Below are 24992 nucleotides of genomic sequence, written 5' to 3'. Positions count from 1 at the left end.
TTTTCCTAAACTGCCCTATACATCATTCAAAAGTATATACCCAATAAATACGAATCTGTAATATTTACAAGGTATATTTACAATTTTTTACATAAATTCATTGACCTACATGATTCTACATTTGTTTGTTACTAAGGTCCTAAATGAATTTAAAACGAAGATAGATCTTACCATACGTGTGATGGTATAGATCAACATATTTTTAATCATAGTCCAAATTAACAAGACTTCATCCTACTCCATCTCCGAAGGTGTAGGATGGATAAATTTTGCTTAAAAATATTATTTACATGAGAAAACAACATAAAATATTAATCATCATAGATTTCGACGCCCTGCTCGTAATCTATGCGAAGTGAATACAATTCAAAAGAAAGTAAGTGTACTTATCCTGTTTACCACAAACTGTACGCGTTTTCCATCTCTTTCCTGGTCTCACCTAATACTACGAGCTTTCGATAGAACTTAACCAAATGAGACACATTTCAACTCTTTGCCTATCTTGGTGATGCCCGGGTGCATCCCAAAATATCAAACAGGTACACTCGTTATTAACCGTGAATATTTCGGTTAATCTAGGTTGGATTAAAATATTATCCATCAAAAGATGAGATGGAAAAAACAAAAGAACTTCTGCCATGGTCTCCGATGAGATGTCCATGGCTTAAGTTTAATCAACGATGACGAGAGAACTGACGATTCGCGAGTTGTCTGAACCACGTCAAGACTATGTATTTAGTTGCTGGAACCATGTCCTAAGGCATCCAAAAAGCATCTCCGTCCGTTGCAGTATAAGAATCTGTATTATATAGAGACTTGAGATGGTCAAATCTCCACCCCTATTTCTGGGGGTACCAATAGCGTACTTGCTAAGTACACATAAATTAGACAATTTATGTGACTTTACTTATTTATTGCCGAAATCCCTATCTCGGGCTATAAACGTCAAAGGCTGTCAAGGGCTCGCGAACCCTTTCTCTTTTACATTTGCCAACTCGCGGGTGCGGCCCTACATGCGCGACTAGATCGCGAGTACCTCGAGTACTTACAGGGAACGTTCAGAAGTGTAACCTGCCGATCGGGATGAAATTGTGCCTGTGTGTTGGTGGGTATGCAACTACCAACGCGCTGTATACCTTTTGTCTGAAACACGTTTCCTTCTGTTGGTGGATTTGAAACAAATTATTTTTCAGACTGTGCTTTGACGGGTCACTTGATTTTTTCCACGGCGCTGTCGTGGGAAAATTCTTACTGACCCCCTGCTCGGTGGGTAAAATTTTTATATGCAGACGAGTTTTCTTTTTTTTAATATAGCCCCTAAATAAACTATTTTTCAATCAACATCGATCTCTTTTTCCTAATATTTCATCATTTTGCGCTCTAACTTTCTGAAAACAAATTTTAAATGCCTGAATTGAATTTTGCGTTGATTGTTCATTAAAAAATTCACTTATACGCTTCAAAAAAAATTTTGTACTTTAATTCTTTAACCAACTTTATTAAAAATGAAAAAAACTAGCCTGGATGAAAAATTTTCAACCAACGATTGCGCATTAGGAAGAATTTTAATAGGACAGTGCCATAGAAAAATTCCACTTCATCAGCCGGGGGTCAGTAAGAATTTTCCCACGACAGCGCCGTGGAAAAAATCAAGTGACCCGCCAAAGCACAGTCTGAAAAATAATTTGTTTCAAATCCGCCAACAGAAGGAAACGTGTTTCAGACAAAAGGTACACAGCGCGTTGGTAGTTGCATACCCACCAACACACAGGCGCAATTTCATCCCGATCGGCGGGTTACACTTTTGAACGTTCCCTATCTCTAATAGTCCGGCATATGACAATAGGAGTAATTGCACCCCCCCCCGACCCTCCGGGACAACTTTTTTCTTAAAGGGGACATCCTAAGGAACATTTTAAAGCAAACTTGCCAAAAAAAAGTTGGCCTTACTTACAAAATGGCGGCCATTTTGATTGACAGGTCAGCCAAAATCGCAGATTTTGCGTTTTAACATAGGACTTGCACGAACTTTTTCAAACTTTACAAAGGTAGATCGAAAGATCATGCAAAAATTTATCACCTGTCAACATTTCAAGTGCTAAAGTGGGTTTTTCGATTTTTGGTGAATTTTTGAAAATCGAATTTAGGACAAAAATGAGGGAAAAAATCAAAATTTTACCAAATTGACCAAGAAAGCTGAAATTTGGGATATACCCTATTTTCGACATGCCAAATCGATTGGAAACGGTTTCAATCCGTTTTGAGCAGTTCTGGAGCCTCCAGCAGATTTTTGAATCTCGAAATTCCCACAAAATTCCATCAAATTGGAGTTGTAAGGCTAAAATTTATTCTAAAAACTAATTTCAATACGCTATGAAGTACTGCAGGTGAATTTCAAGTCGTTTTGGATCCTCCAGCGACTTTTTTAAAATTCCTGAAGCCTCCAGCAGATTTTTGAAACTTTTGAACAATAATTATTCATCACGTGCCGAATGAAGAAAGAGGGAAGTGAGCACCCCCCCCTGTCCGACCGTCCTCCAGGAAAATGTTGGCAAAAAGTTGAAAATTTTTCGGAAAAATTGGAAACTTTGGGTCAGAGAAAAGAAAAAAAATGATCTGGCTCAAGCGAAGCGAGGGCGAAAGCTTTTGAAAATTTATAATTCAAGAATAAGTAAAAATACTAAATTTTCATTACTTGAAATTTTCCAAAAAAATTTAATGCGTTCCAATCAAAACTGTCATTAAGCCTCAACTTTTGCTGAAGTATCAAAAAATGTGTTATTTTTCGCAGAAAATTCGAAAACCATTTCTGATTATTGTCAAAATTAGTTCTTTTTGAAAATGTAAAAATTATGTCCTGAAAAAAAATGAAGAATCATGAATTTTCGGTAGTTTTTAAAAAGGAATCAACGTTTACCCATTTTTAAAACGGTTTTTCAACATTTTTAAACTTCGAAAGATTTTTAATTTTTTTTATTTCATTTTCCCCAAGTTTCGATTTTTTTTCAATTTTCTAAATTATTAATTTGGTCAATGTTTTTGTATCTTAAAATTTTAGTTTTTTTACACTTAATTTTTTCAATTTTTGTTTTTCAAGATTCTCATTTCATTAAAACTTTTAGTTTTTTGCTTCAAATTCGTAATGCTCTTAAAGATTGTAATTTTTAAAAATTTTCAGAAATATTTCAAAAAAAAAAATTGAAAAAGAATGAATCTACCAAAAAATAAGCAATTTTCAAGTTTTCAACCGCTCAGTAGAATCCTAAAAGTGGTCCTGGATTTTGATGGCGATCACCTAAGTCGACCCAGAATCTCAAATGCCATATTTTAGAACTTGACTATTTTTCCCAAAGTAAATTCGTTAGATGGTAGAATGAAAAATCCAAATTTTTTTCGAAAATTCCTCTTACATCATGAGAACTCATCTCCCATAGTTTGGAATAGTGGAATTGAAATGTGAGGGCAGGAGTGGTTATTGACAAATTTCAGCTATTCGTGCAAATTTCAAAAAATTCCCTACTACAAACAGGAAAAATATTTGATTTTTTGAATTTTTTCTATACGTTTGGTCAAAAACAATCGAAGTTCCGCCTGGAAATTTCACCAGATGTGAGTAAACTCGTTACACTCATAGAGTCGTAGATCGAGAATAAGCCAGAACTCAATTTTTAGCTCCCCAAATTAATTTTCTCTCCTTTTTGAGAAATTTTTAAAATTATTGAAAATCTGTTACAGTCCCCAGTATTTTCCAAAAAGTCGCTGGAAACTCCAAAACGACTTGAACTCCACCTGCAGTTGACTTTGTAGTGTATTGAAATTAGTTTACAGGATGAATTTTGGCTTTCCAGCATTTGATGAAATTTAGTGAAAATTTATAGTTCCAAAAATTTACTGGAGACTCCAAGAATTTTCAAAATATTAGTGGAGCCTCCAAAATGACTTAAACCCACCAGCAGTTGACTCAATTTAGCGTGTTTAAATTGGAGTACAACATGAATTTCTGATTTCCAACTTCATTGATGAAATTTTGTGAAAATTCCAAGTTTCAAAATCCTGCTGGAGGCTCCAGTAATTTTCAAAAAGTAGCTGGAAGCTTCAAAACGACTTGGAATCCACCCGCAGTCGACTTTACAGCGTATTGAAAATAGTTTACAGAATAAATTTTTGCTTTCCAACCACATTTTATGAGATTTTGTGGAAATTTCAAGTTCCAAAAATGTACTGAAGACTCCATGGAACTGCTCAAAACGGATTGAAATCGTTTCCAATCGATTTAGGAAGTCAAAAATAGGGCATATCCCAAATTTCAGCTTTCTAGGTCAATTTGGTAAAATTTTGATTTTTTTTCTCATTTTTGGCCAGAATTTGTTTTTTGAAAATTCACCAAAAATCGAAAAAAATACTCGAGCACTTGAAATTTTGACTGGCGATGAATTTTTGCATCTTTGTACTTTTGTGAGAGTCCTATGCTGGAAAACAAAATTTACGATTTCGGATGTTCTGTCGATCAAAATGACCGCCATTTTGTTAGTAAGGCCAACTTTTTTTTTGGCAAGTTTGCTTTAAAATGTTCCTTAGGATGTCCTCTCTACATTGGAATATAATTTTGAAGGTTCTTCAATACGTCGAAGCTGCTATAAATCCATCGCGAATAATCCCACCGATTCGTACCAAGTCGCGTGCAAAACAGACGACCTTCTCCATACAGCTAATTGATTCATCGAGAAAGATGATTTTTCATCAATTTTTCAATAAAATCTCCATCATCCGAACTGATGAATTATATGGCTCATCTTGAAATTCTTGTTCAAAACCAATCTCCACCAAATACGTTGTTTGAAATAATTATAAATCAGTATTATAAAGAAAGATGTGCGACCGGCATCAGCATCACTCAAGACTGATTTGATACGAGTATCTCCGCTGTGCGGATTCACGTCCACTGTCAACGATGATAAATTATCGACCGGAACGTTTTGCAATTCGTATTCTGCAACAGCTGACATGGCATGGTGCGGGAGAATCGAAAATTATTAACAAAGTATTTGGTAATAATATTGTTAATTGATGTTTTGAAATAAGCCTACAGAGGCTCGGTGCTCGTGATCAAGCACGGTGTCCCCGAGCAGCCGGAGGTACTAAAGTATCGAATTTATTACCTGTTTATTGGTTCGCGTAAACTGTGAACGATTATTTTAGGCGGACAGATATGTCTCCAGCCTTGATCTAGTACATAAAATATAGACGACCTTTATTACCATCGGTATCCATTGTAATGGGTGATTGGGATTTACTACATTCTCCTAATAATTCCTGTATTGGATTCCAAAATCATGTGGGTGGAGATAAGAATTTGAGTACGATAAATCATAATAGATTTTTATTAACCTTAAGGTACCTGCTGTAGAAAGTTTGGGGTAAGGTCTTGGGCTGAACATTAAGGAATTCTTTGGCCATGGGATCTCGACCAATGTTACTTTTTGGGCCTGGTCTATCCTTGGGATGGTAATGATAACTCGGCCGATGAGCACCATTTTCGCGATCTAAGTGTTTAATTTTTGATTTTCTAAATTAATTAGTCATAGAGTTTGGTTGATTCTTCGATAGGTCCCTAAATGAACTTGGAAGACCTTATTTTAATTTACCTGCTTGGTTATTCTCTTCGGTAACATTTTGCCTGCTGGTAATTCAGCAGCCCAAACTATGTACGCATAGGTTAAGTTGCCGATCAAAAATACTGAAGGGGCAATATTATAGGATATTTTATGCTAAATGTTGATTCTTCAAGTCTGCATGTTGATTACTTGAATGATGAAAAATTTTGAAAGCAGCATTAAAAAGGTTGTTTTCAATTTTAACTCATCGTCAACATTTAGCTAATGAGCTCTGACGGATTGAAATTTTCAGAATTTTTTGTATGGAGATTTCATCGGAGATTTTTTTACTTTTGAGGAATTTCAAAAATTTTATTGCCTGCAGATTTTTTTGTCCAAAAATTTTTCATCTCCTGATTTTTTTGTTCAGAAATCTTTTCCTTAGAATTTAGTCTTTTGAGTTTTTCATCTTGAGATTCTTCCAGGGATATTTTTTTGTGGCTGAAGATTTTTCCAGAGATTATTTGTGTGCGGATTTTTTCATCTGGAGTTTGGTTAAAATTTTAGGTACTGAAGCTAAAATACATTTTTTGATTTTTAAAGATCAGATTTGGGCCAAAAATGAGGGGAAAAAAAATCAAAATTTCACCAAATTGATTTGCGAGTAGAAGTTGAAATCGAATCATATGCATCTGTTTTTCGACTAGTCTTTCCCGCCTCATTGATTAGAAACGATTTTAAACCGTTAGTCTGAAGCCTTCAAAAATTTTTTGAAAATTGAAGTTTCTACAGAATTTTACCAAATAAAATTGAAAAGCCAAAATTTGCTGGGTAACTTTATTTCAACATGTTGAATGGACTGGAGCTGGTTTCAAACTGTTTTGGAGCCTCCAACAACATTTTGAAAATTTCAGTTTTCCAAAAAAAAAACTCTATAAAATATGCTGGAGGATCCACAACATTACTCAAAATTCTTCGAAACTATTTCCGATCGATTCAAGAGGTCGTAAATGAGGCAATCACAAAATTTCATCACTTGAGGTTCACGTTGGTAAAATTTTGGTTGTTTCACATTTTTGGCTTTCTAATTTACAAAAGTTCACCAAAAATCGAAAAAAATTCTGGAAAATTTTCAACATTAAAGTTGCTAAAAAACACAAACAGGATTTTTTGAAATTTTCGCTAAAAAAAAATAAGTAGATAAAATTTTCCGTCAATTGTGGCAAAAAAAAATTAATTTTGTTAATATACAAATTTTAATTTAAAAAAAAAAAACAAGATTTTTCTGACTATTTTTGTAAAAAAAAGTGATTTTGACTAGAAAAACTATACTTTTTTTGGTAATTTTGATTTTAAAAAACGTTTTTTGACAACTTTGACAAAAGATGAGTACTTTTTACAGTTTTAAAAAAAATTGGCTTTTTTGTATTTTTGGGGAAGAATTAAGATTTTTTGATGATTTTAATTTAAAAAACAGTCCTTTTTGCAATTTGTTCTGCAATTTTGGCGAAAAACAATTTTTTTTGAACATTTTCAGGCAAAAGAACCAGTTGTTTTATACTACTAACAAAACAGATTTTTTTTGTAAATTTTGAAAAAAATTGATTTTTTTGCAATTTTGGCAAAAGAAACATTCTATCAATTTTTTTTGAAAAAAATAATCTTTTTATACAGCTTTTGCAAACTGTTTCTCAATTTTGGAAGTAGAAGTAAGTTTCATGGTAATTTAAAACAAAATTATTTTGTTTGCAATTTGGACAAAAAAACAAGGCTTTTTTGGAAATTTTGACCCAAAAAAGTGTTAGTTTCTGCAATTTTGGCCTAAGAGCAATTTTGACATAAAAAACCCGTCATTTACTTAACAAAATAGAGATTTTGATTTTTTTTTTAAATAGCAAGATATTAAGAAATGTTGGTTTAAAAAAGTTCCTCCCCCCCCTTCCAAAAAAAAACAAACAACAATTTTTTGCAATTCTGGAAAAAAATGAGCTTTTGCCCATTTTTGAGAATCCGGAATAATGAAGTTCCAAGAAATTGGATTCGGGAAATTGGTAATTCAGAAAAGTGGCAATTTGGTGTTTTCAATTCGGGGAAATGTATTCAGGAGAATTTGAAAATGGTTCAAAAATTTTGCCAGTTGGTATAATTATGTTCCCTCTTGATTTTTTTTTGTCCAAAGATTGTTGTTTCATGCCCAGATTTTTCGTATGGATTTTTCAAATTCTCATCCTCAGTAAATTGTTTCAATTAGGTATTTCAATTTTTCCAATTTTTTTGTCTGAAGATTTTTTGAAAAACTTTTTTTGTCTAGAGATTTTATCATCTGGAAATTATGTATTTTCGTCTAGTGTTTATTTTGATTTCTTTTTTTGTGCATGAAGATTTTTCCGGGAATGAAGTCTTGTGATTTCTTTGGGTATATACGTTGTTTTATCTCTTGTTTTTTTGGACTGGAAATTTTTCTTAAGATTTCTTTTCCTGAAGATTTTTCCAGATATTTTATTTTATGCAAATTTTTTTGTCTAATCATAAGATTTTTTTCATTTTCTAATTTTTCTTATGTTTTTCTTGGCTCAAAAATTTTTTGACCACAGATTTTTTAGAAATTTTTTTGTGGAAATTGGTTTACCTCCAGCACTTTCTGACCAGAGATTGTTTATCTGAAATAGACTTTTTGCTTAGAAATTTTTTTAGATTGGAAGTACTTCGTTTGGAAATTTATCTGCTTCGAAAACTTTTTGTTCGGAGGATTTTTCATTTTATGTACATATGAATAGAGATTTTTCCAAATATTTGTTAATTTGGAATTTATTTTGGCTCCTGATTTTTTTTTTGTCAAGAAATGTTTTCGTCTGCTGATTTCTTGGAGATCTTTTTGAGCCAAAATTATTCGTCTGGAAATTTTTTTGGTGATTTTTATTGTGTGGAGGTTCACTTGACTCCTGATTTTTCACCCGAAAGATTTTTTTTTGGTCCGGAAAATGAAAAAAAAATGAAGATAGGCGATTCTCTTACGTAAGTTGACAAAAACGATCCTACAGGAAGTGCAACATTGTGATTTTTTATTCAAAAAAATTGAAAAAAAAGGAGAAAATTTTCGCTCAAATCCAACAACTTCCTTCGTTAGAGGCGATTTGGACCAAAAAAATCTCACAAGAACGTCCAAAGAGTTAAAAAAAAAATTACTCTAAAAAAGAAAAAATCTAACTTATTCAACTCTGTAAAACAATCATGTATTTTTCTTCGGTTGCTTATACGTGTATTGCTTATTACTACTTTTGGGTTTCTTGTTTAAGGTATTAAAATATCCTAATCCTCCTCCAGCTTTCCTCTTCCTCGGTCTGTTCTGTTTACTAGATCCGACACTCAAGTCGATAGCCGGAGGTACGATGAATCCAAACGACGCTGCAGCTTTAGCTAAGTCGATGGTCTCTACGTTGAAAATATCTTTCATATGATGCGCGTCGTAAGCTCTAATGTACGATTTGAATGCTTCTTTAGCCGACATATGGAGGAAGTAATTTTTCTGAATTAATTGCTGCAACTGTCGAAACGTAAAAAAAACCAACAGATTATCAAAATTCTAGATATCGATGAGACGGTGTGAAAAATTTAGCTTACTTGGAGTTGAACGTCGGTTACTTTTGCCCATGAAATATCGTATTCGTTTAGAGGGATCTTGGCTTGTTTCAAGTATCGTAAGAAACCCAGTTCTTCGGGTCTTAAAATGAGTAAAGCGTGTCCGCTGGCGTTGGCTCCTCTGGCAGTACGTCCTACTCGATGAATGTATTCCTAAGTGAGAGAATCGTACATAAGTAAGAATTCCAGAGGAATATATGACAAAATTCAAGAAGTAGATTTACTTTAGGATCATCGGGTGGATCGAATTGGACGATCCAATCGACCAATGGAATATCTAAACCTCTGGCAGCTACATCTGTACACAATAATATACCCTTTTCGGCGTTACAAAATTGGAAAAATGTAGTCGTTCGTTTGAGTTGTTTTTGTCTTCCCTGTAAATAAAATGCATGATTAAATCATCCATTGAACGAAATGAAAAACGATGCATTTTATTGCAAAAACAACTCACGTGAATGCTCATAACTGGCATATCGATATAGTTTAGTAATTCGTGGTGGAATTTAACCGACATACAAGAGCTGAAGAAAACCATTATCTTCTTGTTGCGATTTTTCTTCAGAAATGTAAACAGCAGTAAGAATCTTTTTTCTGATGGGCAAACTACGTAACCTGTGAAAATAGACAAGATGAAATAAAGTTACTCCTCTAATTTGATTTTCGTCATAATTTCATTTCAATGAGAAAAAAAATTAGAACTGGTGCAATTAATAATCCCCCACCCCCTCCTGCTCGTAGGAATTGATTCTATTAATTACCTTGTTCTAAGCCTTCAACAGTAGCACTTTCTCTAGTGTCATCAACTCCGATATAGACAGGTTCTTTTTTCAAAGCTAATTTAGTCAGAGCTTCGGTCTTTTCGGTGGTCGTAGCGCTGAACATCATCGTTTGTCTGCGTTCTAGTGATAGAAAATAGATAAAAATATAGTTACCATCGATTTGAAAATACAAACGAGTTAACATCTCGTAGAAATGTAGAATAATTACTTGGTAAAATATTGATAATTTGTTTAAGTTCTTCTTCGAATCCGATATCTAGAATACGATCAGCTTCGTCGATAACCAAACATTGTAAATTTTTGTACAAGAAGTCCGGTGTATTTTGCAGATGATCGAGTAATCTACCAGGAGTGGCTACGATGATATTGATACCTAAACGAGACAAAATATTCAGAAATACTGCAGAGGAAGAAAAACACGAAGACGAGACGAACTTCAATCACTCACCTTTGGATAGTTTCTGAGCTTCAGCTTTCCGATCAGCTCCGCCCATTAGAAGACCGTAAGTGTGATTATGATGTTTCATTAGCTCTTTAAGTACACCGAACGTCTGCATGGATAATTCTCGAGTAGGAGATATGATTAAACAACCTGTGCCTGTATCATAATCACCGAATTATATTGAAAATAAGTCGTGAACAGTAACCATCGTAATAAAATCAATACGAATACGAAAGCTAACCATTTCGAGGCATGAATTTCAACTTATAAATCAGTTCGATGGCTGGAATGAGAAATGCTAATGTTTTTCCCGAACCAGTTCTAGCTGAGCCGACTAAATCGCGACCTTCTAGTAAATATGGAATCGCACGTGCTTGAATATCGGTCATCGTTTCGAAACCCATTTCGGTTATAGCGGTCAACGTTTGCTCGCAGACTTTATCCCTTAAATTAACGAATGATTTTTCATCTACGACTTGAGGTGTTGTATCTGAAGCTGAACAAAGGATATTACTGTAAATAGAGTTGATATCGTGATAATATGCATTGGGTATGGAGTCGGTCTCACCTTCTGCTTCTTGTTGCTGTGGTTCTTCTTCTGCTACGGTTTTATTTTTTAGTTCTTCTAAGAAACACGAACAAAATGCAAAGTGTTAGTATGAAAATTATGAGCACGACGTTACGATTTATTGCGATTATTTCTAATTTACTCACTGTTTTTTTTCTTCTTCATCTTTATCTTTTTCTCTTCGGTTGTACGAATCTTTCGCATCAAGACTTTCTCCGGTAAACCCATTACGAAGTAGGATGATCAAACCTTCGTAGAATATGCACGTAAAATGCTAACTTGCAATAGCTATAATGAGATTAATTAATCGTAATTACAACAGAAATTTGCATTTGCAAAAAAATTGATCAGGTAACACTTCACACGTGTGTTTTGAAAAAAAAAGTAAAGATTCCTAGATAAAAAAACGCACAGATAGATAAAATCAGATCGGTTTCAGAAAGAATGTACTTTTGCGCATGCGCGAATACTCTGTATTTTTTAAATTCCGCCATTTGATTGGCTGTTACTCTGATGACGTAATTAAGATGTTGCAACACTACCTACCTTTCCGAAAATTTTATTTTTTTCTCGATAACAGTGATGGAAAACTGAAACTGAAACTAAAACTGAAACTGGTTAAAAACTTGAACTGAAATGGAGAAACTGAAACTAAAACTGAAACTAGAACTGAAATGAGAAAAACTTAAACTGAAAACTGAAAACTTGAACTGAAAAAAATAAAACTGAAACTAAAAACTGAAAACTTGAACTGAAAAAAATGAAACTGAAACTGAAAACTAAAAACTTGAACTGAAATGTAAAAGTTTTGCCATTCACTGAATTTTGTCGACAAAATCATCAATCCATTCTCAAAATTCTTATTTTTTTCAAAAATTTTTGCCCTCGCTTCGCTCGGGCCAATTTGAATATTTTCTTTCCAAGTTTCCGTAACAGTCAGAGTTTAAAAAAAAAACATTGATAAAAATGAAATTTAGAAAAAGTTGAAATCAGAAAAACAGAATGACGAATTCTCTCATTAAAATTGATATTGTTCTACTTTTTGAACAACAAATTATCCAATCTTTTGCCCTCGCTTCGCATGGGTCAATTTGATACTCTTCTCAGAGTTACAATTTCATTCACATTATCCCGAGGTACTCAACTTCAGAAGCCCATTCCTCCAAAACTATGATACTTTGATCAAAACTGATTTCACAGTTGAAAGGGCATTGAATTTTGAACTTTTTAAGTATGTTGAAATTTTCAAAAGTTGAAAGTTGAACTTCCAATTTGAAAGTTAAAATTTCAAAATGGCGCTGTAAGTGGGAGCTACCATTTAAAATTTTGAAAAAATTTCCATAGATGTACATTTTGATACTTTTTCGAAATATTTAGGTTTCGAGATGGCACTCGTTGACAGAGGAGGAGCATCCCCACCCCCAATTTTGGGTGAAACGTTCGAAATAAAATCTGAGGCATGTGATATATCGAATTGTATGTTTTCGGCGACGCTGAACATGAATATGACGTCAGATTTTTGATTTGACCCGTCAACGGCCCCCTGCACCTACCCAAAGCGGGTAACCCAAAAAAATGGTAACATTCGTGTGACACTGAAATAGTATGTTTTCGATATCGCTGCATGAACACGAATATAGCCATAGTTTTTTAAATCGACCCCACCTATGGCCCCCAGAACCTCCCCCAACAGTTAAAAGTCCAAAAAAATTGTTGGGGGCCGTGGATGAGGCCCAATCAAAAATCTGACGTCATATTCGTGTTCAGCGTCACCAAAAACATATTATTCCATGTGTCGCATGAACAAAAGACTTTTTTGAACTTTTACCCGCTTTGGGGAGGTGCTGGGGGCCGTGGATGGGGTCCTATCGAAAATTTAACGTCATATTCGTGTTCAGCGTCGCCAAAAACATACAATTCGATATATCACATTGCCCAGATTCTTTTTCGAACGTTTCACCCAAAATTGGGGGTGGGGGTGCTCCCCCTCCGTCAACGAGTGCCATCTCGAAACCCAAATATTCCGAAAAAGTATCAAAATGTACATCTATGGAAATTTTTTCAAAATTTTAAATGGTAGCTCCCACTTACAGCACCATTTTGAAAATTTCAAAATGCTTGAAAAGTTCAGAATTCAATGCGCTTTCGAACTGTGGAATCAGTTTTGATCAAAGTATCATAGTTTTGGAGGAATGGGCTGCTGAAGTTGAGTACCTCGAGACAATGTGAAAATAATGGAAGCCCCCCCATCCGCCCCCTGAGGGGGCTGGGGCCAAACTGATTGCGGCTTTCTTACTTACTGGGTGGGTAGATATTGTAAAAAAAGTTGAGCGAAATCGAAAAAGACATGACTTTCAAAATCGCCTTTTTTTGGTTGAGTTGACATGGAATGACCCACTTGTAAGTAGGTGTACAAAAAATGCAAATTTTTCACTATTTCTGAACAGAACAGAACCACTGGATTTTCAAAGTTTTTTGATACTATACAGTGCTCACTGCTCAGCATGTTAATTAAAATTTTGATTATTGTGGCAAAATAACAATTTTTTGTCGGCAAAAGGACGATGCGATCTTCCTCCCATGTACCTATAGCATAACTTGTATTTTCTTCGACCCCCCAGGCCCGGATTTTCTCTGCAAAGCCCTGCATATTTATTCATAATTTTTGAGTTTGAAATGTTTGAATTTGAAATTTGATGTTTTTGTTGCCAAGTACTGTAGCAAATTACATTAGTGTATGAAAAAATTCATGAAAGAAAATAATTTTTTTTCATTTCCTTTTGAACTTCAAGAAAAATTTTGAAAACTGAAACTGAAATAGAAAACTGAAATGAAAACTTGAACTGAAAAAAGAAAAACTGAAAACTGAAACTAAAAACTTGAACTGAAAAAAGTAAAACTGAAACTTAAAACTAAAAACTTGAACTGAAAAAAATAAAACTGAAACTAAAAACTAAAAACTTGAACTGAAAAAAATAAAACTGAAACTAAAAACTAAAAACTTGAACTGAAATGAAAAAGTTTTGCCATCACTGCTCGATAAATAAAAAGAAAAGAAACGAGGATAAAGGAAAATAAAAAATAAAATATAATAACGATTCTGTTTAAAAAATGCTCACTTTTTCATTAGTTTCATTCTTATTCTCCTTGATAAAAAAACATGATAATAATAATGATAATAAATACTTAATAATAATTATTTCATTGTTTTATTCCAAAGGGCAAAAAGGTTTGCATGCAATGCATTTATCTAGCCTGTATACATTGTATTTATTTATCAAAATTTACATTAATTCATCATTCATCATCGCTACAGAAATTCAATCAACGCTATTCAATCAAATACCCAATTTCTTGATTTGTTCTTCGCAATCCACATAATCAATACCATTCGTTTGAAGGGCAGATGAAACGGAGTTACCATCATCACTAATAATTGTACATCCTGGTTTGGAAGATCCATCACCCAACTCCCACATATCTCTGGGAATCTTGACAATCACGTTATATTCTTGAAATCTTCTCGTTTCAATGCGTATTTCGATTCCACCTGGGAGTAATTTAGCAAACTCTACTAAAAGTCGTGGATTTTCTTCAAATAAGTCGGATACCCCTTCAATAAGCTCGGAGGTGGTGATGTTATCGGTACTCCACATTTGTATATAATTGATGAATTTATCTCTATACTCCGGATATTCTTCTTTGTAGCAAGACTCAACTTCTTTTAAAAAATTAGAACCTTCGTCCAACGAATACTTCCTTTCGCCCTTATCTTTAGGGATATCGATTTCAATAAAATCCAATTTCAATCGACGACTCATGACTACCGGTCTACCGATGTAGGTAAAGAAAGTCACACTATAGGTAAATGATACACGTACAGGTACACGTAAACGATTTGGGAAACTCGAAAGTCGAAACTTTATGCTTGCGAATTCGAAATCTTTCAGTAGGTATAAGTATACATATATCGAGAAAACTTCAGAACTTCACCGATTTTTTTAAAATAATGGAGATCAGAAAACATTCGATCAGTGTTCCCAGATGGTTTGAACTCGAAGTCAAAGTCGCAGAAGTCGTCGAAGTCGTCAAATCCAGGCCTCTAGGGTTCAGCATACTTTGATCCGGATCACATTTTTTATGATCCGAATCATTTTCAAGAAATTGAACTTGATCCATGATCCCGATCATTTCACCGATCACCATTGTTTTTTTTTTTTTTTTTTCTTCAACAAAGTTTTTTTTTTTTTACATTTTTGACCTTTTTGAGGCATTGATTGAGTCCTGCCTAGTGCAGTAGTGCACAGCTAGAGAAATGAAAGTATCAAAATGAATAAAAAATCGAACATTGATTTCGATTTTTGAATTAAATTAAATTATGTGAAATTGAGGGGTTTAAATTCCGCCACTTGATTGGCTCTTAGCCTCTTACTCCGATGACGTAATCGTGATTTATTTTAAAATTTCTATCGTAATTAAAACTAAGGATACGTAGCAGTGACAACCAGGGGCAGGGTGTTTTTTTTTCTCTAGCTACGCCGCGGTGGCCATCCGGCGAAATAATGAAAGCTATAGATAGGTACTATTTCTGCGGTTCTTAATATAACATTTTTTCTCGAAGTCATTCATGTTCAGTCAGTCGCCAGTGGCTCATTGATTTGATTTGCTGGTGAGTCTAGTTTTCAGAGTTTTTGGTGGTTTCAACCTATGACCGGGAGAAATTCTGTTTTTTGACCTTTTTTTTTTTGCGTAGTAGAAAATAATATTAAGTGAATTTATACGTAAATTTTGATAGAGACTTTTCTCGTCAAATGAAATTTCACGTTGAATGGCGTTTAAAAATTTTGTTTTCATGCAGAAACAACGACTTTATAATGAAGTATCTATTTTCATTCTCGGATTGTTATGTAAGTATTCATTTTACATTGAGCACATTGGTGTTTCAAAACACCAAAATGTTCAGAATTTTAATTTTTATCCTGTTCGAAGTGGTTTTTTACCCAAAGCTCTAGCATTTAGCGAGCTTGTGAGCGTTTTTTTTTACCTCAATTTGGTTATATAATATTAGGTATACTTATATGGGAGAAATTCTGATGACTTTAAACTGCAATTATTATTACTTTTGAATGGTCAAAGCTAGAGTTTTGAGTAAAAAAAAAAAAACTCTTTTTATGAGTAGATTTCTTGCATACCTACAAAGTAGGTACCTACCTATTGAAAAACAATTTCGATTGTTTGTGAACATTTTTAACCCTTTAATGCATGATTTTTAGATTTTGTTCAAATAATTATTTTTGGATGCCTTACAACCCCCAAAACACAAGAAAAATATTGAAAAAAATCCCAACCCCCAAACACGACCCCAGGGGTCAAAAAACAGCTGTGGTCGTATGTGACCACTCATGCATGTATTGTACTCGAAAGAAAAAAAAATGAAGAACAAGTGAAAAAATTTCTTTGCTTATTGCAAATGAAATGCCTTAAAATAGTTACTAGTTGACCATAAAACCAACAAAAATGCCACATTTTGCACAAAATTCATTATTAAGGTCATTTTTGCATATTTTTGGCACATCCTATCTCTCTACCCTTATATTTTGATCTGTTATCATTCATCAAATTCATGAGGAGCCCATAAATACAGAATTAGAAGTAGTATCAGTACAAAATTAGACATTTACTATTGTTTTCATCATCTCCACTATTGCAACTGTCATCTTTCCTACCCAAAATCATGTTTAGAGCGTGCACAACCGCATCAACATCCTTGAATTTATCAATTATTTTTGTAAATTCGCGTTTCAAGGGAAATTTTTCAGTTGTTTATTCATTTTAAGTAAATATAATTCATTAAAAGTAAAATAAAGTGACCAAAAGACATTATTGATAACAGTTAATGAATCAAAAATTTCATTAGAAGACTTTGTTTTGTGCATGGGTGGTCATATACGACCACAGCTAAGAATTCATTTGTGGAGCCACCAAGCGCGACAATCATCCGAAAAACAGTTTTGATTGCTAGTATAGAGTGCGCCCTACAACAAAAAAAGATACAAGGCACCACAAATTCACCTGGAGGGCTGAAAAAAATTTTTGTGTTTACTGTTATCAAAAAATTATGCGAATTCATGAATTTTTTTAGAAATTAGCATATTATGAGAAATAAATGTGAGAAATTAATCTAAAACTGAGTGAATGTGATGTAATATAGTCTACTAATGTGTATAAAAGACATTTTGAGACCAATTAATAAATTATCAGCATGTAGTGACCACTTTTGTAGCTGTGGTCACATATGACCATCCATGCATTTAAGGGTTAAGGTAAAAGTAGTCACAAGAAATGTATTTTTTGTTAGTGTCTAATCATAAATGAAAAATAATAAAGTCTGTTTTTCTAAATCGCCCTTTTCGTAATGTCATGTCTGGTTAAGCATCTATTATAAATAATATGGTAAACTCTTTCTATCTAACTCTGGTCTAAATTCTTTACAGCATCTGTTCTCGGTTGGCTATAAATAGCAATGGCAAAGTGCCTAGGAGTGACAAAGTGCCTTATACCCTCAAACTTCTGCGACTCTACGTTTTGGTATCCAACATACGACATATCAGCACATCTGTAATGTGTTCGTTTGGTTTAGTATACTGTAAGTACCTCAGATATTTTGTTCTCGAATTAAAATTTACATTACGCTGTACCCAATAGGTACCTATACCTACTATTGAAACTAATTTTCTTTCTTCATCTCGTCACTATTGCTGAATAAATTTCTTGTATAATTTTAGCGCAGTAACTCATCTGGAGCACATCATGTGATTACAGTTCTTTTCTTTACTCCGGTATATTCTGAATGAATTTCATCATTACGATCGAACAACACAGAAAAGTCAGATTCAGGTTATACACGTATGATGGCTGGAATCAAGCTAGTTGTTGAGGAAATGGGTGATATGATCGATACAATATTCCAATAATAGTAATTTTAAGGCATTTCTGACTATTTTAAGCATACCGTACCTATATAATGAACTTTGAGTTATATTTACTTACTTAAAATGTAGATCGACAGCGTCAACTCTTTATTATTACTGTTTCTAAAAGAAAATTTCATGTATGTGGCAACAACATTTTTAGAAAAACATTTTTTTTTCAAGAGTTTTACAACTATGAGCTAACATACCTATCTTTTTTTCTATCGCTCGAATAACTTTCAAAATTTTTCCATTTTGTACTTGAAGACGAATTTAACGTAGATAATTTACCTCGCCTCAAACACCTACGTCGGCTATACGTCCTCGTCCTCACCCAAAATTTCAAGTAAAGAGTCAATTTAATGTAAAAAATCATCTTTTAAATCATAGAGTCAATTATTTAATGTAAACAATCATCTTTAAAATCATAAATTGCACAATCAACTTTGAAAGTCGAATATCTGCGTGAATATTATTAAACGAGGTTCGAAGCTCGCCGACTGGAGGTTCATACACCGAGCCAGACCGGATCTATTGCCATTGAACGGGGCTAAAAGATGGATGCTCAATGGCGGGGCACTCGACAAGAGATGCCGGAGATGTGGGTGCGCGGTGAAGACCCTGCCCCTCGTCCTCATCTGTCAGTGACCAGCAGTACTCGGAAGTCGGAGGCCTGGAAACGCAGACACGATCACGCTGTGCTTGACAGACTCGCCGTGGCAAAAAATGACAAGGATTGGGGAATCATAAGCCCACCTTAACTGTAGGTACCCATAACCCTTTATTCATCTTTCAACTTTTGCCAAAACCATAACCCTAAATTATCAATGTGAAAAAAAGTGCTTACTAGTACAGACATGTATATTAATAAAACCAAATTTGTGATCGTATTTGATAGGTATTAAGAGACAATAAGTTTCTCTTCGAACTGAATACTTTTTCGGATATAAAAAAGAAAAACAACCTGCATTAAGTTTGGCCAATTGATACAATATTCATATGATTTATGAAAAGTTTTCTTTTCTTTTTTGGATGGCGATATGTACGCGATTAATGCAAAAAATAAATTTAAAATTTTTAAATAAAAATTTAATTGAAAAAAAAATTTAAAATTATTAATTTAAAAAAAAATTCAAAAAATTGATTTAATTTTTCAGTTAAACAAAAAAGAAATATTATTTTTTATCAAAAAAAATTAAAATTAGATTAGAATTGTGGTATTATTTACAACTTGTTTAAAAGTTAAAAGGTTGAAAGTTAAAACACTTGTTTAAAACAAGGAAAACGTTTAAAACGTTTTTGTTTAAAACAGTTTCCTTGTTTTAAATTAAAGTGTGAAATTTCGATTTTTTGGCTGTACTTACACTGTTTCATACAGTGTTTCATACAAGCATTATTTGAAAATTTTGGGTCCACATCCCTACTTAAAAAGGGTTGCAAATAAAGTATTGATAATCCTAATGAAATTATAAACACGACCAACGATCCAATTCGCCAATTTTCACGTTTGTTATCCTTTTGAAAGATGTTTTCGTCCTGGTTAGGACTTGTATCAGCATCAGTGTATTTTTTAATTTTTTTTACTGATTTTGAGGTTTTTTTGTTATATCTTTTCCCCTGAAACAAAATCAACAAAACATTTTTAGCCAAATTTTTGTAAAAAATGATGGCTATTGCAGTAGGCCGAACTATGGATAAAAAGGTCGGGGGGGGGTCAAAAATTTTGATAGTTCTCGACGTTTTGAGCTCAAATTGGACGATTCCTGGTGTGTCAGTTTTTATGTATCCAGGGGCACGCTAGTGTCCCACCCCGCCCTCCACCTCCGAGAGCAACGCAAAACGAAAATAATCTCCTCACACCCCATCCCTCTTGCCCACAATATTTTTCAGGAAAAGAATCATACTTCAATGAGTTCCAAACAAAAAAAATTTGAATTCACCCAAAATGTGTGGAGAAACATGAGTCTAGCTACATGAATTTTTTCAAAAATTTTTCAGCTTCACCTTGGGGGTGGGGAGTGGTGGATATTGATGAAAGAGAATTCGAAATCACCATTCATCTCCAAACCTAATTCTGGTACACTAAATATTGTTTCTTTCAAAAATATATCTGCGTTAGTACTATAGAAATTGGAATTGTTTTCAAATTTTTCCTCCTGGTGGTGGGTCATGTTATTAAAACTTGAAAAACACTCAAAAATGTGGTTTTTTTTGCCAGTAATATAAATAATTCTGCAATTTTGCGTTGAAAATTCAATTTTGAGTCCATAGGCATTCCCTTCCTCAATTTTAGGCCGAAAGTAGATTAACAATTTGGTTTTCGTTGTTGAGAAAGTCTTCATTGTCTTCTTCTAACACGGTTTTTTTTTTTTATTAGGGTGTTTTTGGCATCTGTAACAAATTATCAACAAAATGTTTGTTAACATAAGTATATTTAAAATTGAATTTATTTCATGCATTGGAGGTATAGACACCGGACCTACTGAATAATATCGAACTATCATGTGTTAAATCCATTCTATACCATGTTACCCAGAGTTCAACGGGTACCCAGATTGTTGAATCCGCAGGTTAGACCCGGAAATGAACTGGTTACCCAGTTCTGGGACTGGGGTAGTGGAAACCTGTGGGAAATGTGACGTTTCCACTTGAAAGTTACATTTTTGGGCAATTTTTTTTTCATCTTTATAGAGCAATCTGTTGGGAAATTCCACTTATGTAGAAAATCATACTCGAATTAATCGTACATGATTGTTGAACAAAAAAATAACAACTTTTTATTTTATCAAAAAATAATAAAAATAAATAGTAAGTTCGTTGAACTTACGAGAAAAGCGAAGTACGCTCGCGATACAATATAAACTTTGAAAGTTACATGATGACAAAATACAAATGAATGACTAGAATAATTTTTAAAACGTAACATAACAATGTTTCAATAAATTCAAAACAACAAATAACCATTTATATTTCTGAAACTACACCAATAACGCTGCCAGTTATTTTTATCTAATTTTATTTTATTTTATTTTAAAAAACAAATCTAAATTTTGATAGGAAAATTAAAAAACGAGTTTTTCATTTTTCCAACACAATCCTAGCAAAATTTATATGAAATAGGTACTAAAAATAACGTCATTTACTTACGTAAATCCTACTACTTGGATGGTTAATTGGACATTCAGGCTTCAAGGAAATTATTGGGGCTTTTTCGCCCTCATCGCTGGATGGTATTTTTTTATGCAAGTACATACAATAATGTATAAGTAACATTAGAGATAACTGAATATAATCAACACAAGAGGTATTAAGGGGACAATTTCTTCTGGTGGATGTTTATAACCTTTTGATATCGACATTCACTCAGATGGTAAAAGTACATATAAATCAATAATTGATAAAATATCATCATTGGCGAAAACTTATGAGAAAACTGGTAAAACAAACAATCTCACTCCTTGCACTCTTATTCACTCCGACTCCTACTCCACTCTTGACTTTTAGATAATTGCAACACTGGTAAGTATCACCTATTGTAAAGCTCTTTAATACAAGTATGGAAATAGATTATGCTCTTAAGAAAGTCATAGCATTTTACGTATGTGTTACATACTGCGCATGGCAGGTTGGTGTCGTGACACGGTGGAGCAACCATTGGGGTGCAACATTGTACGTGAACAGCTGATTTGATGCGTGCTCGCGCACTGCGCAGTACGTAAAACTTACGTGAAATCCTATGACTTTCTTAAGAGTATAATCTATTTCCATACTTGTATTAAAGAGCTTTAACCTATTGTACCATGTATGTGTACTTACCCCCCCCCCAATTCATCTAAAAATGTAAAAAAAGTTGTTGGGCAGTGAGGAACTCAAAAGGGCTTATCCCTCAAAATGACAAATTGACAAAGACAATACCTACTTACCGACTTGAAATCAAGAACTGGTGGTGCATAGTACTGTTTTGTCCATCCTCCTCCAAAAAAGAAAAAAAAATTCTTACTATTCTACATATATACCTAACAAACTGATGCAATATGAGACGTACTACATACTAGAACTATTATACTGTTACATTTTTACGAAAAATCTCAAAAGCCATTGCTTAAGAAATGGATAATCTTATAAATTTTTATTCTGCATAGAATACATGTGTAGAATAAGTAAGAGGTAAGTAAGTATAGGTACATAGAATAAATTTTTAAAAAATTTTCACCGTTATAATGCTTAAATCCTTCAAAAATGTTCATTAGAGTTTGGGAAAAACTATAAGAAAGAACCGGAATTTTTCATTTACACTTCTAACAAACTAACCATTACATTATTTTGGTTGGAAATTTAAACACGTATTTGAATTCCTCGGGTGATTTCACCCAATTTTGATCGGTCACCTGACACTTGCTCAATTATCACAAGACTCAAAATCTTGACTCAATTTTGAGCTCAAAATTCTCTAAAATGTTCAAATTCAAAACATGTTTTGATCAGAATAATTTAAATTCCTCGTGTAATTTTGACCCATTTTGATAGGTTTGCATTGCATGACTTTTTCAATTATATCTATCTCAAAATCATGATTCAATTATATAAATACATTCATTTGTTGCAAAATTGGAATTTCGATAGGTTGCAAGGTCACTTTGTTCATTTCTTATGCATTCCTGGAGAAAAGTAAATTGTTGAACCCTAAATAATAGATTGTTGGAAATTTTATTCTCTACAACTTCGGTTCAATGCATTTTTCACTTAGAACACTTCGTTTCACCTCCAAATTGATCTCAAAATTGAACATGAGTGAAAATCAATCATTAAAAAAATTGATTGTTTGGTATTTTTTTTGAGGTGAGGTATCTCACATTAGAGCTTTTTTTTTCAACGAGTTTGGAATACAAAATACAGATTAATAATGGTTCCATCAGATTCTGTGTTTGAAGTTTACACAAAAATCAATCATAAAAGAAAAATTGATTTTTTAGTCCTGTGTCCACTTTTTGAATGAGTTGTCACAATATTTTCATTTTCAATGGCACCCATGCAAAACCCAGAATGAACCAAAAAGGGAATGTGGAAACTTGTCAATAGTCAAGAACTGCAACATGAGCTGATGGGTAAAAAAAGTTGAATTTTCAAAGCGGCAGAATGCATCCTCAAGAATCAGTTGATGTCAAAGTCAAACTCTAAAATGGGCTCTAAAAGGGAGGTTCAAATTGAAAAGTTTCAAAAACATATCATGGGTATCAAAATATGTGTTTTTAAAGGGCGCATAATACATCTTTGAATTTGAAGACCATTTGGCTGATTCAACTACAAGGCTCAAAGGGATACTTTGTATCCTCATATACCAGATATCAGAACATCAGTGATGCGTAGAATCGTTATTATTTTTTTTGGATATAGAGGATTCGCCTTAAGGTATCAAAGTGCCAGCTGTATACAGGAATGTTCTGGTGTATTTTTAACCCATATACACACTCGTATAATTAATTCTTGACTTTATCACTTTTCAGAAAAATGAATTCGCATATATACCTAATGAAATTTTAGTTTTTTGAGAATTACCTACTCAAAAACTAAGCACTCTAGAAAAAAACTAACGACATTATGTTGATTGGAAATTTAATTCTCTATAACTTTGTTATCATGCAATTTTTTTGGATGCTTCCTTTTGCCTCCACATCAACTTTAATGAGAGGTTATAACTCAAAATGTTTTCCTAACATTGAAATATTTTCTCTTTAGAATTTTATTTTTTAAAGTATTCTTATGCTATTAAATGAAGGTAAGATACCCAATTTTTAAAATGAGATGCTATGATTCCTTCACAATTAATTATAAGTTGCTGAAAATAATGTATCAAGTTTTAAAAAAAAAGAAAATCGCTCTCCTGTAAAATTTCACTTTTTTGAGATGTAACCTTATTACTCCCAAGGTGCGATTTCTAAAAATCTAAAACTACTTACTTGTATAGTAATATGTACTAATATACTTATTCATTTCCACATTCACTTTTTTCATATCAATTTTTTGACATTGAATGCAAGTTATGCCAAAAGTCATAATAAGTAATTTTGTTCATTTTTCAAAGTATTGCCGACCCTATGGTCAAAATCGGATCTTAGCTCTGCCAACAGCTCACCTCGCTAGCTATACCAGTTGTTGTACGCATTCCTCCTCACGCTTTTGACTTCTTGCTGCCCAGTGGAATACCTTGGTGATCAAGAATTACAAATTTGAATTTATGCTGCGGATACGCTTTCTAAGGACGCTTGGAACTTATCCCATTCATCATGGACCAACACATCGAGTCATGCCTTACGCGTTCTTATATCTCCACCGTATCGTAGGATATAAGTCATGAAGGATCATAAATGAGGAACCGTGGAATGTAACTAGCACTCGGGCGTCGGGGTTAAAAGCTCGTCAGTAGACACGGCACTCCAGAGAACGCGATGTCCTTAACTAAGACCCCAACCGGGGGTTGTATATGAGCTTTTCGGTTTTGGGCTCAATATGCAACTAAAAACGTTGAAAGCCTGCCATCACATTACGCATTCGATTTATTACGTTTTCTACTAGAAGTTTATAATTATCATTTAGTTATAGAAGACTCATTCATGTATACAATTTGAGCAACCTGTGATATTACGTGTTTACACAATCAATACATGAATTTATCATTTGGCTAATTGAGATGTCATAATTTCCTTTGTATGCTTTAACCCTGAGAAGATCTACCATCAGGGCTTCCTACCTGAACAACTTATGACGTTTTCTACTATTTTATGACTTCGCGCTTCACGATATCAAGTTCCCCGTTAAATCGTGTATTTGTTAAGGTTCACTAGGCTCCTTAGGAAAGAGTCAGAGGACATAATGTTGGTGGATAATTGCATTTATGTGAAGAAATGCAATTATATCGAGAATCAACAAAAGTAATGCGTTTGAATTTGCAATCCACCCCCTACATTGCGGACGAGGACTAGATAATTACTTTCTCCC

General features: G+C 33.5%; 1 protein-coding gene and 1 long non-coding RNA gene across 4 annotated transcripts; one reads left to right on the top strand and one right to left on the bottom strand.

The window, feature by feature from the left end:
- Nucleotides 1-8802: 8802 nt before the first annotated feature.
- On the bottom strand, nt 8803-11415 carry LOC135838113 (probable ATP-dependent RNA helicase pitchoune). Its single transcript, XM_065353686.1, has 10 exons — nt 11172-11415; nt 11026-11082; nt 10699-10953; nt 10464-10613; nt 10224-10388; nt 9995-10135; nt 9688-9848; nt 9458-9610; nt 9216-9386; nt 8803-9138 (listed from the first exon to the last, which is right to left on the bottom strand). Exons 1-10 carry the CDS (start codon nt 11251-11253, stop codon nt 8824-8826), a joined length of 1650 nt encoding a protein of 549 aa, XP_065209758.1. The 5' UTR covers nt 11254-11415; the 3' UTR covers nt 8803-8823.
- Nucleotides 11416-17097: 5682 nt separating this feature from the next.
- Nucleotides 17098-24679, top strand: LOC135838318 (uncharacterized). 3 transcript variants are annotated; one of them, XR_010557378.1, is made up of 3 exons: nt 17114-17378; nt 17520-17671; nt 17811-24679. It is a non-coding gene; the product is annotated as an uncharacterized LOC135838318 (long non-coding RNA). The 3 variants fall into 3 exon arrangements; XR_010557370.1 differs by having other exon boundaries at nt 17116-17348; XR_010557368.1 differs by having other exon boundaries at nt 17098-17671.
- Nucleotides 24680-24992: the final 313 nt, after the last annotated feature.

The sequence above is a fragment of the Planococcus citri genome, chromosome 1 (genome assembly GCF_950023065.1).
Source record: "Planococcus citri chromosome 1, ihPlaCitr1.1, whole genome shotgun sequence".
NCBI classification, from domain to species: Eukaryota; Metazoa; Arthropoda; class Insecta; order Hemiptera; family Pseudococcidae; genus Planococcus; species Planococcus citri.
This window is presented reverse-complemented; position numbering and strand designations above follow the sequence as displayed.

What these genes read in the sequence shown, in the direction of transcription:
- LOC135838113 (XM_065353686.1), bottom strand. Translation starts at nt 11,253, where the DNA reads ATGGGTTTACCGGAGAAAGTCTTGATGCGAAAGATTCGTACAACCGAA. An exon ending in AGCTCAGAAACTATCCAAAG is followed by an intron (nt 10,389 to 10,463) that starts GTGAGTGATTGA and finishes TGTCTCGTTTAG; the next exon opens with GTATCAATATCATCGTAGCC. An exon ending in TGCCAGTTATGAGCATTCAC is followed by an intron (nt 9,611 to 9,687) that starts GTGAGTTGTTTT and finishes TTTTATTTACAG; the next exon opens with GGAAGACAAAAACAACTCAA.